Source organism: Haliotis rufescens, unplaced genomic scaffold (genome assembly GCF_023055435.1).
Source record: "Haliotis rufescens isolate VD_foot unplaced genomic scaffold, xgHalRufe1.0.p SCAF_23, whole genome shotgun sequence".
In the NCBI taxonomy this organism is placed as follows: Eukaryota; Metazoa; Mollusca; class Gastropoda; order Lepetellida; family Haliotidae; genus Haliotis; species Haliotis rufescens.
Window position 1 is genome coordinate 2,462,299 of NW_025963924.1, and position 14,710 is coordinate 2,477,008.

The window sequence follows — 14,710 nt, forward strand, 5'->3', positions numbered from 1 at the left end:
CATCACTTTGAGAGTGTGGGGGACAGATGGGACTCAACCCAAATAGGTACTGGAGTTTGTACTTCACTGAGAAAGTGTTATCCCAAATATAACATTTGGTACAAGATTCATTAATTATGAAAGTTGTTTTAAAACATTTTTTATGTAATGTTTTTGTTTCAGTGTATGGAGTGTATGTTTCAAGTCCGATGGCAGTCAGCTGGTAGTAGCAGCGGGAAACCGTGTGTTAGTTTATGATGCCAACGATGGTACAATGATCCAGCCTCTCAAGGGGCACAAGGACACTGTTTACTGTGTTGCATATGCTAAAGATGGAAAACGCTTTGCCTCAGGATCAGCTGACAAGAGTGTCATCATCTGGACAAGTAAACTAGAGGGCATTCTTAAATACACGTAAGCAATATATGAACATGATGAACAGGGGTTGGAAATTAACATTTATCCAGGGTTAGAACTAAACTCAATAGCTTTACTAGCAATGGGTAAAGATAACATGCACTTATAATGTTAAAACAATGTTGAAATTTGGAAATTTGCACTAGCCCATAGGCATTTGTACGAGCCCCGGGCTAGTGGGTGAGTGTTAAGTTCTAACTCTAAAATTAATCTACTAGTCACAAACTACAGTTGTTACTTAATTATGGCCCTTATTATATCCAAAACAATTGTGGCCACATAAGAAAAATGATCAGACTACGTCACTTACCTTATTCCGTCACCAGGAATATGCAGATGATAGAGTTAAAGTTGATAGAGAAAGTTCGCTTGGGAAACGGCTGGTTATATCGTAGCTTTGATAGATGGTGGTAAGGCAATATTAAAAAGATGCCAGAAGTAAGTATCAACGGGTTAATCAATCCGTACTTACAATAGACAGAACATTCGCAGAAATTGAAATTGTTACAAAGCTGGTAACTTCCTGGTTACTGATTTACATTAGTAAACGTCTGCTTGGATGCTTTTCTCGCTCGAACTGCCGGAAATCACAAATGCTGCGGTACAATTAATGCCACGGTACGACAGAATCCGAGTATATAAGAAATTACGATTATTTTTTCCTATATTGGACTTTTTAACTGCCCTCTCAGATGAAATGTTTCTCTGTTTCAGACACAATGATGCTATCCAGTGTATGTCATACAATCCAGTGACTCACCAGCTTGCCAGTTGTGCAGTCAGTGATTTTGGTAAGCAACACTCACAGACTCCAGTTTTAACCCTCATCAGTAAAATCATCATATCAATGGTCAGCATAAAATTTGAATTCTTCAAGTTTCTTGTAAAGTAAATGAAACAGTCATAATTTTTAAACTTTTCCTGTCTCACACTATGCATTTCATACTTCTTTGATTCTTTGATTCTAAAAACAAGTTTCCAGCTTAAAAAAAACATCTCACCCCAACACATCCCAGCCATCACCATGGTCACCACCTTAAACAATGGATCGAACACTGCCTGAATCCCGTGCAACCTGATCACATATTTTGTTTTCTTTTTGTTGTTAGTCTGTCTCAATAAACACAACCGCACATGGGTTACAGATACGGCCTATGCAAACACACTTTCTCTGCGTGTGACCCTCACTCATGATGTTGTGACTGTCATGGCAAATGCACTCATAAAGCGCGTTGTCATCAATGCATAACCCTATCCGAGATGGACCTCAGACTTTACATTCGTAAATGTCAAAAGCAAACTTACAATTGCCATTCTAAATCTACACCTAAAGAGATGGAACATGACCCTTCGTCAGCTAAGAAACCTAAACGGATATCTCCCCATCCGTCTGCCATTACCCTGTTCCAGGTAGAGGATGACATGGTCTCTGATTCATTCTCACGTCCGATCTCAATGCCTCTACGTATCCCGTGTCCTGTACACATGAGGATGAAGGTGCTACAGCTACAGTTGTCCTGCTGTCAGCTGAATGCTGCTTTGTACAATCGTGGGCTTCTCTCCTCATATCTACTGTCAGTGCTGCCAATTTACAAACGGATACTGCACCTAGGGCATCTGCAGAAAGTCATCTTTCCTCCCCTGTAGCTTGTCTTGGGGATTGCCCTAAATCTGTACCTAGGGCATCTGCAGAAAGTCATCTTTCCTCCCCTGTAGCTTGTCTTGGGGATTGCCCTAAATCTGCACCTAGGGCATCTGCAGAAAGTCATCTTTCCTCCCCAGTAGCGTATCTTGGGGATTGCCCTAAATCTGCATCTAGGGCATCTGCAAAAGGGCATCTTTCCTCCCCAGTAGCTTGTCTTGGGGATTGCTCTAAATCTGCGCCTAGGGCATCTGCAGAAGGTCATCTTTCCTTCCCTGTAGCTTGTCTTCATCAACATTGCCGGCACCAACGTTCCTCTACCCTACCTTAGCGCCAGCGTTCCTCAAAGAGATTCTTCCTCGGGGCTCCTCGGGTTTTACACGGTGCTCCCGCGTTTTTTCGCAAAACTCGGGTACACCACTTGTATGTCTATCACACAGTTCATTGAGGATTGTCTGTTTGTGGAGATTGATTGTGATTTACATGTCACGTGTCAAGTACTCCAACTGTCAACAACTCTGACCAGAATTAGGCCAACTGACCATGGCGAGCGGTGCAATGTATTTCTACAGATTGGTTTGCATGCTTACTTGTACACATGGTGCAACCACTCAACCAGACACCTGTTGCAGTCCATCCATGCACAGATGATGGAAACGATAGACCTCCACTACCAACATGGCAGTCGCGAGGCACCTCGTTTCATCGCCCCCTTGCTATAAGAATGATAGCGCTTATATGGCGTTCAAGGGATGAAAAAGATTACCTTCCCTTGTGCTGTTTGATCGTTTAGACTACGCCACCTTCATATCTTCGGCCTTGGCTACCAGATACAGCGTCGATTTTATCCTTCGTCCCATGACCGTTCCATCGACCCCTGTTGACTCAAGCCTAGTATCGTGTTGTCGTCCTTCATCGTCACCTCAATATAAGAACAGGAGCACTTATACTTCACATTACTTCGTGCAGTACGGTGCGATCTACCCGAACCACAGTTTTACAGATTTCCTCATTCTCTTATGGACATATTGCCTTGACTTCCGACTACCAAGTTACATTGATGCCCCGACGGTCGATTGTGGAGCTGGTTTATTTCGTCTACATCGGGTTTGGTTCACAGGCGAGCACACCTCTCCACGTATTGTCCCGACGATACACGATCGGAGACCCCTGTTGCTGACTTTTCAACTTTGCAGTCTTGTAGACGACCTCATTTACCATGACTTCCACTGCCGCTTCCACCTTATCAGTGGCTAGTGTTCTGGGATTGCCCACACCAGCCCACGTTGTGACCGACTGTGATCTGGAGATCAACACCATTGGCACAGCAACAGCTTCAAGATAAAAGCGCTTATCCAGGACATCACTTGCTGGCAGAGAATTCCCGGCACCTCCGGCTCCCTGGTCAGGCCCTGTTGATCATGTCCTTGGACAATGTCACCATGGTGTGGTGTTTGAGGAACCAGGGTACTCTCCACTCTCCATCCCTGCATAACCAGACCTTCCGCTTCCTCGACTTGATGGTCAGCCTGGACCTGTACTTTCTCGTCTCTCACCAGGTTGAGAGCATGTTCTGGCACAGGCTCTGTCCAGGCCGGACTAGGTGTCTCCCACCGATAGAAGCTCCACCCAGAGGTCTTCGCCAGACTATGTCAAACGATCGACACCCCAAACATCGATCTGTTTGCCACATCTCAGAACTGCCAGCTGTCGCCTTACATTTCACTGGTGCCGGATCCGGCCACTGTGGGAGTCGACGCCTTAAGTTTTCCCTGGGAAGGATAACACGCATACGCTTTTCCGCCTCCAGTTCTCCCTCCCACGGTTCTTCACAGATCCAGGCCACTCAGCACCTGACACTGATTTTGGTCGCGCCCTGGTGGCCGGCCAGAAGTTGGTTTATCGACCTCCGAAACATCGCCATAGACAATACCCTGGAACTTCCGGTGTGGTCCAACCTTCTTCTCCACCCACACAGACAGTTGCCACACCCTAAAACCCGCACGGTTTCGTCTGCACGCCTGGCACATCAGCAGAAAAGCTCCTTGAGCCAAGGGCTATTTCGCCTAGAGCGGCCAAGGCTATTGCTTCAGCCCACGTCCATCTACACGAGGACTGTATGATGATTAAATGGTGCTCGTTCCAGGCATTCTGTTCAGACAAACACCAGGATCCGATGACAGCATCACCGCAGTTTCTGGCTGAGTTCCTTCTGTACTTGCGCAGCACCCGTCGGTTGAAAGGCTCTACCATCTCCACATACCTGGTCGCCATCAACTCCATTCTTGCCATCCTTGACGATCGGTGAATGACGAAAATTCCCGAACCACGGGCCTTGCTGCGCTTGTTCTGTCTTGAAGACCCAAAAGCCAAGTTCAGACAACATGCATGGGATCTGAATGCAGTCTTAAACGCTGACATCCTTGTGTCTGGCACATCTCCAGAAGTCTCTCTTAGATAAGGCTTGTTCACAGAGAGTGGCTAGAACTGATGCACATTCACACTTCCACAAAGGCTCTGTATGATCATAAGTGGAAGGCTTTGGAAGGTTATCATGGATCTTGGACATTTCACCTCTGATCACTGCATCACCTCAACAAATAGCTGAGTCCTTCAGCATTTGCCTTCTAAAAGGAAGCTGAATGGATCTACTCTCGCTACTTATTTAGTCACATTTGCCTCAGGGATTGCCACAACAAGGATGAAAAATCTCCATGGTAGCAGAGCTGCAAGCATTGATTAGATTTTGCAGACCCGCATCACAGTTACACCAACCGGTACACTCTAGAATGAGTATGCTGGGGACTTCAATGTGATCAGGTCACACAGGATTCAGGATTCATTGTTTATGGTGGTGACCATAGTGATGACTGGGATGTGTTTGGGTGAGATGTATTTTGAAGCTGGAAACTTGTTCTAGGATGAAATGCATAGTGTATGATAGGAAAAGTATATAAATATACAATTCATTGTAAAATTTTCAATATTTCCTCTTACCTCTCCTTTATACCTCATTCGCCATTTGACCGATTTAGGATGCAAACTTAGGGCCAAATATTTAGTTCTGAGATTGCCTCGACAAACCCACTCTGTGACTTGAGTCTAAAGCTTGGTCTAATAAGATTCTTTTACTCTGGTTAACATTGTACTTTTACATCTACCAACACATTTACTGGAAAAGATGTACAGTAACAAGTTTGGGCTAGTCGACTGGAAAGTTTATAGTATAAAATGTAAACATGTGTATGTGCACAGGTCTGTGGTCTCCGGAGCAGAAGTCTGTGTCCAAGCATAAAGTGAGCAGTCGCGTGACCTGCTGCAGCTGGACCAATGATGGACAGTACCTCGCCCTGGGCTTGTACAATGGCCTGGTCAGCATCAGGAACAAGGTAGGAACTTGTCAGTTGCCCACCCGTGAAGATCCAGGGTAGAATAGGTCTTCAGCAACCCATGCTTGCCGTAAAAAATGACTATGCTTGTCGTAAGAGGCAACCAACAGGATCGGGTGGTCAGGCTTGCTGACTTGGTTGTATCCTAATTGCATGGATTGATACTCATAATGTCAATCAGTCTGGTCCAGATACGGTTATTTACCAACCGCCGTCATATAGCTGGAATATTGCTGAGTGTGGCGTAAAACAACAAACAAACAAAACAAACGTTAGTCGCCAATCAAACAATAGCAGCAGTGGAGCACCAATGGTTTTAAGTTCACAATCTTGAAAAGTAGGTCATTTAAGTACTGACTTTAGCACATGGCTCTTAATTATTTCTTACACAATGGCCAGGTAGTCATCAGGAACACAGTTGGGTCTTTCCAGGCTCAGATGTAGAGAACAACAGTGGTGTACCAAGTGATTTAGTCACATGCGTCATTTTGACAGAATGCTCTTTCAAATACTGATGTTAGCAAATGGTTCTGATTTCTTTCAATTTAATATGCTATCATGTTGGGTCAAATTATTTTCATGTAATTTATAGGTATCAAATTGATTAAAAGAATGTATTGTGATGTTGTATTTATTATTTGCAGGGAGGAGAGGAAAAAGTGAAGATTGAAAGACCCGGAGCTAACATTGCCCCTGTGTGGTCTCTGTCCTGGAACCCCAGTAGGTAGGTCGCTTCCCATCTTCCTGAGGCAAGGGAGTTGACTAACTATAAATGTCCAGTGTCTACCCTTGCCGGGCTAAGCTGGAATTTCGTTGCTCGATCCTAGCGCCACCAGTGGCTATTACGAGTTATGTCTCTTCTATGTCCTTCCTATTTACCAATCAGATTCCATGTCTGATATCACTTGCATTTGCAAACAAAAGGGCAGCACCCAGTCAAGATGATCTAATCTAATCATGATCTTTATTGTAATAAAACAGTTTTTATCTCGCAAAGTGCATCAGATCAAGAGCACTTTGTTTAAAAACATGAAAATATTTGGAATATCTGTTGATGCCCAGTTGACGGTACACAATCTCTGCAAATCCTGCAATCAACCAAAATCTACATGGCAGTATATGAACCGGATGTTGATTTTGTTACACAATTTTAATTAGACTGTCCATTGACTCACTTCTTTGATAGGCATTTAGAAGTTGGAGTACTAAGTAAGGATAAGAATTTATGGATGAACAACTTCTTTATTTCAATTAAGAGCAACGTTTCAGTGTAGGTTCTAACACCGTTACAAGCAAGTCATAAAGAAGTTGTTCATCCATTAATTCTTATCCTTGCTTATCCACTGACTCATTAGTCCAGCAAATAAGTCCAGCCTAATTCGGCAAGGGTGGAAACTTGTTGTCAGTTAACTCGGGAAGAGGGTCACTTCCTATCACTTCCTATATCACTGGAGACTGGGGACACTTGACTTCTCCTTTGTAGATACAAGCTTACAAAGTTATCAAGTTAGTAATACATAAGACTTAAGGCTACAATCTAGCACAATTTCTGTACTAAAGGACACAAACTTTCATGGTACTTTTCTAGAATTGTAATTGACCTGGTAGTGCTTGTTATAAAATAGTGATGAGACAATGATTATTAATCCCATGGCAGTTCTTTAACATCATATCAGCCAATGGTGAGTGAGTGAGTGAGTTGGGTTTAACGCCGCTTTTAACAGTATTCCAGTCATATCACGGCGTGTCAGCTTAATGTGGGAGGAAAGCCCCAAATGATGCAGGTCTCAGACGTTTACCACTTCGGTGAAACCCACGAGCACGGGTATGGTGCTGACAAACCTAGAAACATAATCGGGGCGAACCAGGATTCGAACCCATAATCATAGGTTTCTGGCATGCCCAAGGGACGCAACTCTGAACAGCGAATTGCGGCGCCTTTGACGACTGGGCCACCTGTGCCCCCACATCAGCCATTGTGTTTCCTACACTCCTATACTCCAACTGGCTCTACTGTCAGGTGCCATTTGCACATTGAAGTCTTTGCTAGGCATTTTTAAGTTGGAAGAACATGAATACATGACACTTCTTGCTCCTTCACCAGCATTCACCTGATGAAGGAGCAAGACTTAGCTCTGAAATGTCCTGACAAAGAATAAAAGAAGTTGATATCCATAAAAAAATGTCATGTATTCATATGCACAGTGTTATTGAATAAACCAAAAATACAATGAACACAACAAAGTACTGATCAGTACTTTTAGCCGAAGTGCCATACCAAATACATATGTTTGATGCCTGCTGTTCCAGGGATGAGTCCTATGACGTTCTGGCAATAGCTGACTGGGGACAGAGGCTGTCCTTTTACCAGCTATCAGGCAAACAGGTCAGTACTACAGTTTACAGAATGGATCCAATTCTCTCTTAATGTAATCCATGGTACCCTCATCCATTGTTTTTCACCAAAGTTTAAACATCTTCAGCCTACATCACGGTGGAATGTGCATTCCAAGCTAGCAGGCTGGAATATGACTGAGCTGTTCAAAGTGACATTAAGCCAGTACTGAGTAACTCTTCAGTAATCGTTACCTTGTGCATGTTGTGTGTGGAAATACTAAATAGATAGAGTTGCATGTGTTGTGTCGTGTCATGTGATGTTCAGTTATTGTCGTATGTCTGTTTCAGGACCCTCAACCATGTACTGTCTGTTGATTGTATGTCCATTTCAGATCGGCAACGACACTCAACCATGTACTGTCTGTTGATTGTATGTCTGTTTCGGATCGGCAACGACACTCAACCATGTACTGTCTGTTGATTGTATGTCCATTTCAGATCGGCAAAGGCCCTCAATCACATATTGTCCGTTGATTGTATGTCCATTTCAGATCGGCAACAACCCTCAATCACGTACCGTATATTGCTGTGTATAAGGCGAGTTTTTCGTACCTAAAATGGGGGGGGCTAAGAAGGGGGGTCGTCTTATACACGGAGTCGAAGATCTCACATTTTTTTCTACTGGCGATGTCAACCGGCGTCCGATAGCCAGCCCAGCATTTGACAATAAAACTTCGCATTTCGTCCTAAATAGCTGTTCCAATAACTATTTCCATACATAAACATGATTTGTATCTCTTTTCCTTGAATAAAGTTTAATAATTTCTGCAAATAAAGTTGAAATGACCCTCTCCTCGATGCAGATTGTCAAACCAGCTGACACGGTAAAACAATCAACATCCGTGAGTAGAGAGTCGGAAGTACCGGTAATCATTTGCATATTGCACATGTGACCTAACATGTGATAACCGGTGAAGCTGAAATCAATTCCCGCTGTTTTTACAGTTGTATTAACAAGTGTTGGAGACGGTGTGTACAAGTGATTGTGGAATAAACACGCTGAATGTGAAGCAAACATAAGCCTAGTTAGTTACAACATAGTTAATTGGCGATTAAATTACTCACCATTGTCTCTTATATGTTATTACTTCATAAATGAATTTTATTTTACGGGCACCAATTTGGTGTTGTACCGTGTAAACACAAAATGGCGACTTGTGCCGGAGTTACACACGCGACCTATCATTGTAGAAAAAAAACAACGCAAGATAAACATATTTTTATTGCATATATAAGGTTTGTGTGCGCACTTGTGATGTGTGCGAAATACGCATCAGTCGGAAAGCGCACATTAAATCTCCAAAGTAACTAACTAACTAATTTGTGATGTCCGTGTGCGAAATAGGCTACAGTCGGCAAGAGCTAGTTAAATCTTCTACCGGTATATCAGTCAGACTTGTGATCTGTTTCATTCCAGGTCGCCTTATACACGGAGTATAGGATTTTGGGTTGATTTTTAAGGCGTGTACAGGGGGGTCGTCTTATACGTGTGGTCGCCTTATACACAGCGATATACGGTATTGTCCGTTGATTGTATGTCCATTTCAGATCAGCAAAGACTTTCAACCATGTACTGTCTGTTGATTGTATGTCCATTTCAGATCGGCAAAGACTCTCGATCACGTATTGTCCGTTGATTGTATGTCCATTTCAGATCAGCAAAGACTTTCAACCATGTATTGTCCGTTGATTGTATGTCCATTTCAGATCAGCAAAGACTTTCAACCATGTATTGTCCGTTGATTGTATGTCCATTTCAGATCAGCAAAGACTTTCAACCATGTACTGTCTGTTGATTGTATGTCCATTTCAGATCGGCAAAGACTCTCGATCACGTATTGTCCGTTGATTGTATGTCCATTTCAGATCAGCAAAGACTTTCAACCATGTGCTGTCTGTTGATTGAATGTCCATTTCAGATCGGCAAAGACTCTCGATCACGTATTGTCCGTTGATTGTATGTCTATTTCAGATCGGCAAAGACTCTCGATCACGTATTGTCCGTTGATTGTATGTCTATTTCAGATCGGCAACGACCCCCAATCACGTTTTGTCTGTTGATTGTATGTCCATTTCAGATCAGCAAGGACCCTCAATCACGTTTTGTCTAGTGATTGTATGTCCGTTTCAGATCAGCAAGGACCCTCAATCACGTATTGTCTGGTGATTGTACCTCCATGTTTCAGATCGGCAAGGACCGCACCCTTGGCTATGACCCCACCTGTGTCAGTTGGTTCTCCAGGGGGGAGTATGTGGTGGTCGGGGGGTCAAGCAAACAGTGCTGTCTTCACACCAAGGAGGGGGTCAAGCTTGGGGTCATCGGAGATCAGACATCGTGGGTCTGGTGTGCTGCTGTCAGACCGGATTCCAATTATGTTGTAAGTTAACTCAGTTTACATACACTCCATTCTCTTTCTGATTAAATCCTCCTTGGGGCACTTATTGCATTTTCCTTGCTCAAGAAAATCTATATGACATAGTTGTAACCATTTTCCTTAATAAAAAATGTTACCACACAAAAAACTTCGTTTTTGTATGATATACGACCACCCTTACGGGGCCTCACCCCCAACGGCGCCTCACGCCAGGGGGAGCAACTCTCACCCAAATCACTTTCCTTATGTCATCTGTAAGAGACAGACGTGTTGATTTTTCACACAAGACAAAAATAAGAGAAATCTATCGTTCGACAAGAACCATGGCTGACCAAACTGTATGTATGGTACATTTCTTTCTTTGCAAAGGCGTAATACCTCGCATTGTGAAGTTATAGAGTTGTAATAATACGCCACGTGCACGGTACCTTTGAATTCAAATGGCCGTAATGGCGTCCATATTGTAGTTCCACGGGCTGATACATGTAACACCAAGGCCATTAAGAAACGGCTTGGGGTTTTGTTATATCATACAGCATTGGTCTACAATTTTTTCCTTTACAAAACCCAAGGTGGTGTGTTAATTCATAAACTACACTTACCTTTTTTACGGGTTTTTACACCTTAGCGCGTAACACGCCCCTTTGGTGTTATAATTATACTACACATTGGCTATTAGTATCGCGTTACAAATCGCATTCTACATTACGCCTTTGCTTCTAGTTTCACAATTTATGCACGTTTCTTTCCGATCTTTATATCGCACTGATACACGTTGATACCCTTCCCGCCCACCTCAGAAATTACGGTCTTGTTTACAAGACCTTCAAACTGTGTACGGGTTGTTCTAAGACAGGCACGAACGCTGCCGAATATGTCTGGCGGAGGACATTGCCTTTACCCCCCGGGGCCCCCAAAAGAGACAAGTTGACTTGTTCCACTTTAAAGAGGTCTATTAAAGGCGGGGGTAGATATCAGATCTACTAAGACATCCCCCCCTCCCCATCTAAAAAGGGTAAAAAAGCTGCCGAGATTGTCTCCCCCGCTCCCTCTCCGGGGGCCGGGGGAGAAGGCTCGAGGGTCCCCGTAGTAAGCACTGCACCCTCTCCTGCACTGTCTTTGGCAGACTTTTCTGCGTTACTTAAGTCGCAGATGGCGTCGATGATGGAGGAGGTAAAGTCTCAGCTCCGAGAGGAGATGCGGACCGAGCCTTCCCCGTTGTCGGCGCCGGACGCGGCTTCGAGACCTTGTGATATGCCCGGCGTCGGCCGAGGCAGGCAACTTGGTCTCGGGGACGATCTCAGACCGGGCTTCGGCGCCGGCTCGAGGTCGCTCCCCAGCGGAGGGGTGGCGGGCGCCGGCCCGTGCACTACCGACGCACAATTTTTCCCTAGCGGAGCCAGACGCCTCTTCCGAGGCCGAGGCTTTCACTAGTGGATTCGTAGCCCGGAGCCAGGGGGGTTCCCTTGGTCTCGGGGACGATCCGAGACCGAGCTTCGGCTCCGGCTCGAGGTCGCTCCCCAGCGTAGTGGTGGCGGGCACCGGCCCGTGCACTACCGACGCACAATTTTCCCTAGCGGAGCCAGACGCCTCTTCCGAGGCCGAGGCGTCCACTAGTGGATACCTAGCCCGGAGCCAGGTTGGTTACCTTTGTCTCGGGGACGATCCGAGACCGAGCTTCGGCTCCGGCTCGAGGTCGCTCCCCAGCGTAGTGGTGGCGGGCACCGGCCCGTGCACTACCGACGCACAATTTTCCCTAGCGGAGCCAGACGCCTCTTCCGAGGCCGAGGCGTCCACTAGTGGATACCTAGCCCGGAGCCAGGCTGGTTCCCTTTGTCTCGGGGACGATCCGAGACCGAGCTTCGGCTCCGGCTCGAGGTCGCTCCCCAGCGTAGTGGTGGCGGGCACCGGCCCGTGCACTACCGACGCACAATTTACCCTAGCGGAGCCAGACGCCTCTTCCGAGGCCAAGGCTTGCACTAGTGGATACCTAGCCCAGTGCCAGGTGGGTTCCCTTGAACCTCCGGCACCTCGGCACCGGGACTCGGCCTCGGGCCGGGTGCAGAGACACGTGCGGGACAGGATTGTCCATGTACTGCCTCAGGTTGCTGCGCCCATGCCAGAGTCGGAGACACCCAACTTGACTAAGGTCAAGCAGGGCCGGCGGTTGCCCCCCCCCCCCCCCCCCCCCCCCCCCCTTTCCCGTGTGCGGTGCGGAGTTGAAGGCTGCTTACATATGCTTCGAGGAGCAATATCATAATGCATGCCAACAGCTCCGTGTGTCCGTACACTCTGCGTATCTGTCGGCGGTACAGAGGGAGTTAGCGGGAGAGGGGCCGGCCGACTCTTCGGAGTTGGCCGCGCAACTAACATTATCTTGCGCGGGACGCTATTCGTAGCTGTGCATCGCAGATGATGTGCGCTGTTATGTGCATGCGCAGGCGGTGGATGTCGGTATCTAAATACTCGACTTACACACGCCAAGACCTACTTGCTTTGCCGTATAAGAGGGTGCCACCCTCTTCCCTGGGGCTCAGCAGGCGGTCCGAGAGGCTGATCAATTGTATACTTCCATCAAAGACTCATAAGGCCTTGTTGGAGGTACCAAGCGTTAAAACCGCGTAAGCGGGCCTCTCCAATTGTCCCCTCCTACGCTAACGCACGGGTCAGACGTCCACACCTGCTTGGAAGCCGCCGCTTCCTTCAGGTATAAGGGCGCCGTGAGGAGCAAGAGAGGCACGGGCCGGGGCAAGGCAGCTGGTCGAGGCCAACAGCTTTTTCGCGGGGCTGGGAACGATGGGTTCCCATTAGCGCCCGAAGAGCCCCGGGTGAACCCATAGTCGCAAAACTCATCCGCTCCTCCACTTTTCCGGGATAAAGCACACACCGGTGCCTGCTACCCGAGAGAAGGCGGAATTCCTCCGTGCCGAGGTCGACGCACTTCTTATGAAAGCTGCGATCGAACCGGGTCCCGAGGGACAGGAAAGCGAGGGCTTCTACTCGACTTGTTTCCTAGTCACCAAACAGTGATCTCAACTGTCGAGACAGGAGAAAGGCTAACGTCAATAGACTTAAAATACGCCTATCTCCACATACCAATACATCCAGAGTTCAAGAAATACCTGAGGTTTTCTTTCGACGGGAGGTGTTATCAGTTCAGGGTTCTACCATTCGGGATCTCCACGGCCCCGAGGGTGTTCACCAAGCTGATGTTGATTCCCGCCCAAGTGGCCAGGTCAAAAGGTCGGTTCTGCCATCCGTACCTCGACGACTAGGTTACTAAGAGCTCTATTGCAATCCCTGAGTCAGATAGCTACACAACAAGTGATAGATATTCTGATCACTCTAGGGTGGATGGTCAATCTCAAGAAGTCAGATCTGAGCCCCACTCAGAATCTAGTCTTCCTAGTGGCTAATTTCAACACGGTGAGAGGACGTGTATCTCTGTCACAAGATATCAAGTCCCTTAAGCGCAAGTCACACTGCTCGTACATGGCTCCAGTTACTGGACAACATGGCGGCGACAGTGGATTTGGTCTGGCGGGCGCGCTTGAGAATGAGTCCCATTCAACAAGCACTCCGTCGACTTTGGGCGAACTCGGAAGATCTCGAGACTGTGCTCGAGACTCCGTAGTGGCTCATTACACACCTCCAGTGGTGGACCGAGGTCGGGAATCACTCCCGTTCCGTCTCTCACAGTTCAAACAGACGCGTCACTCTCCGGCTGGGGAGGCGTTCTGAATGATCACACTGCCTCGGGACTATGGTCCCAGCAGGAGATCAAACTGCATATCAATGTGCTAGAACTGAGAGCGGTCAGGTTGGTGTTCCAACGCTTCCCGGATCTGCTTCGTGGCCAAGTGGTTCGTCTAGAGATGGACAACCAAACGGCGATGACTTACATCCGGAAGCAGGGGGGAACGGCGTCTCCGTCGCTTCGACGAAAGACGTGGCAGTTCCTACTATAGTGCGACTCTCACGATATCAGGGTGCTACCTGTTTATCTCCCGGGGGTGGACAACGTCCGTGCGGACGCTCTGTCTTGCCGGATCCTCGCTCCTCACGAGTGGAGGCTCGACCCGGGGATATTCGGGATTTTCTCCCTGTTATACAGGTCGTTACAGGTGGATCTGTTTGCGTCTGGGTTAAATAACCAGACACCAACGTTCTGCTCCCGAGTCCACGACCCGAGGTCGGTGGCACCGGACGCCTTTCAGCTAGATTGGACGGACAGTTCTGTGGGCATTCTCCCCAGTACCTCTGATTTCCAAGGTCCTGTCTCAGCTAGGCACTCAGCCTGCGCGACTAATTGTGCTCCTGGCACCTCTTTAGTCGGCGCAGAGTGGGTTTCCAGTAATACTCAGGTTTCTGGCTCAGCCTTCTGTTATATTACCTTTACGACCGGACCTCCTATCCCAGAACGGGGCCCTCCACCCGAATCTCAGGATTCAATGGGTGGCTTGGCCACTGTCAGGAATCGCCTCCAGAAGAGCGGTATTCCTGCACGAGTT

At 47.0% G+C, this 14,710-nt stretch overlaps 1 protein-coding gene across 2 annotated transcripts in view; it reads left to right on the plus strand.

The window, feature by feature from the left end:
• The window catches only part of LOC124125070 (intraflagellar transport protein 122 homolog), a 40,927-nt gene that overhangs the window by 1,465 nt on the left and 24,752 nt on the right, over positions 1 to 14,710 (plus strand). For both annotated transcript variants that reach the window (XM_048401652.1, XM_048401653.1), the window contains exons 2-7: positions 163 to 393; positions 1,111 to 1,187; positions 5,294 to 5,427; positions 6,072 to 6,151; positions 7,738 to 7,813; positions 10,011 to 10,202. In XM_048401652.1, coding sequence (XP_048257609.1) covers positions 163 to 393; positions 1,111 to 1,187; positions 5,294 to 5,427; positions 6,072 to 6,151; positions 7,738 to 7,813; positions 10,011 to 10,202 — 790 coding nt within the window. The remainder of the gene's footprint in view (positions 1 to 162; positions 394 to 1,110; positions 1,188 to 5,293; positions 5,428 to 6,071; positions 6,152 to 7,737; positions 7,814 to 10,010; positions 10,203 to 14,710) is intronic.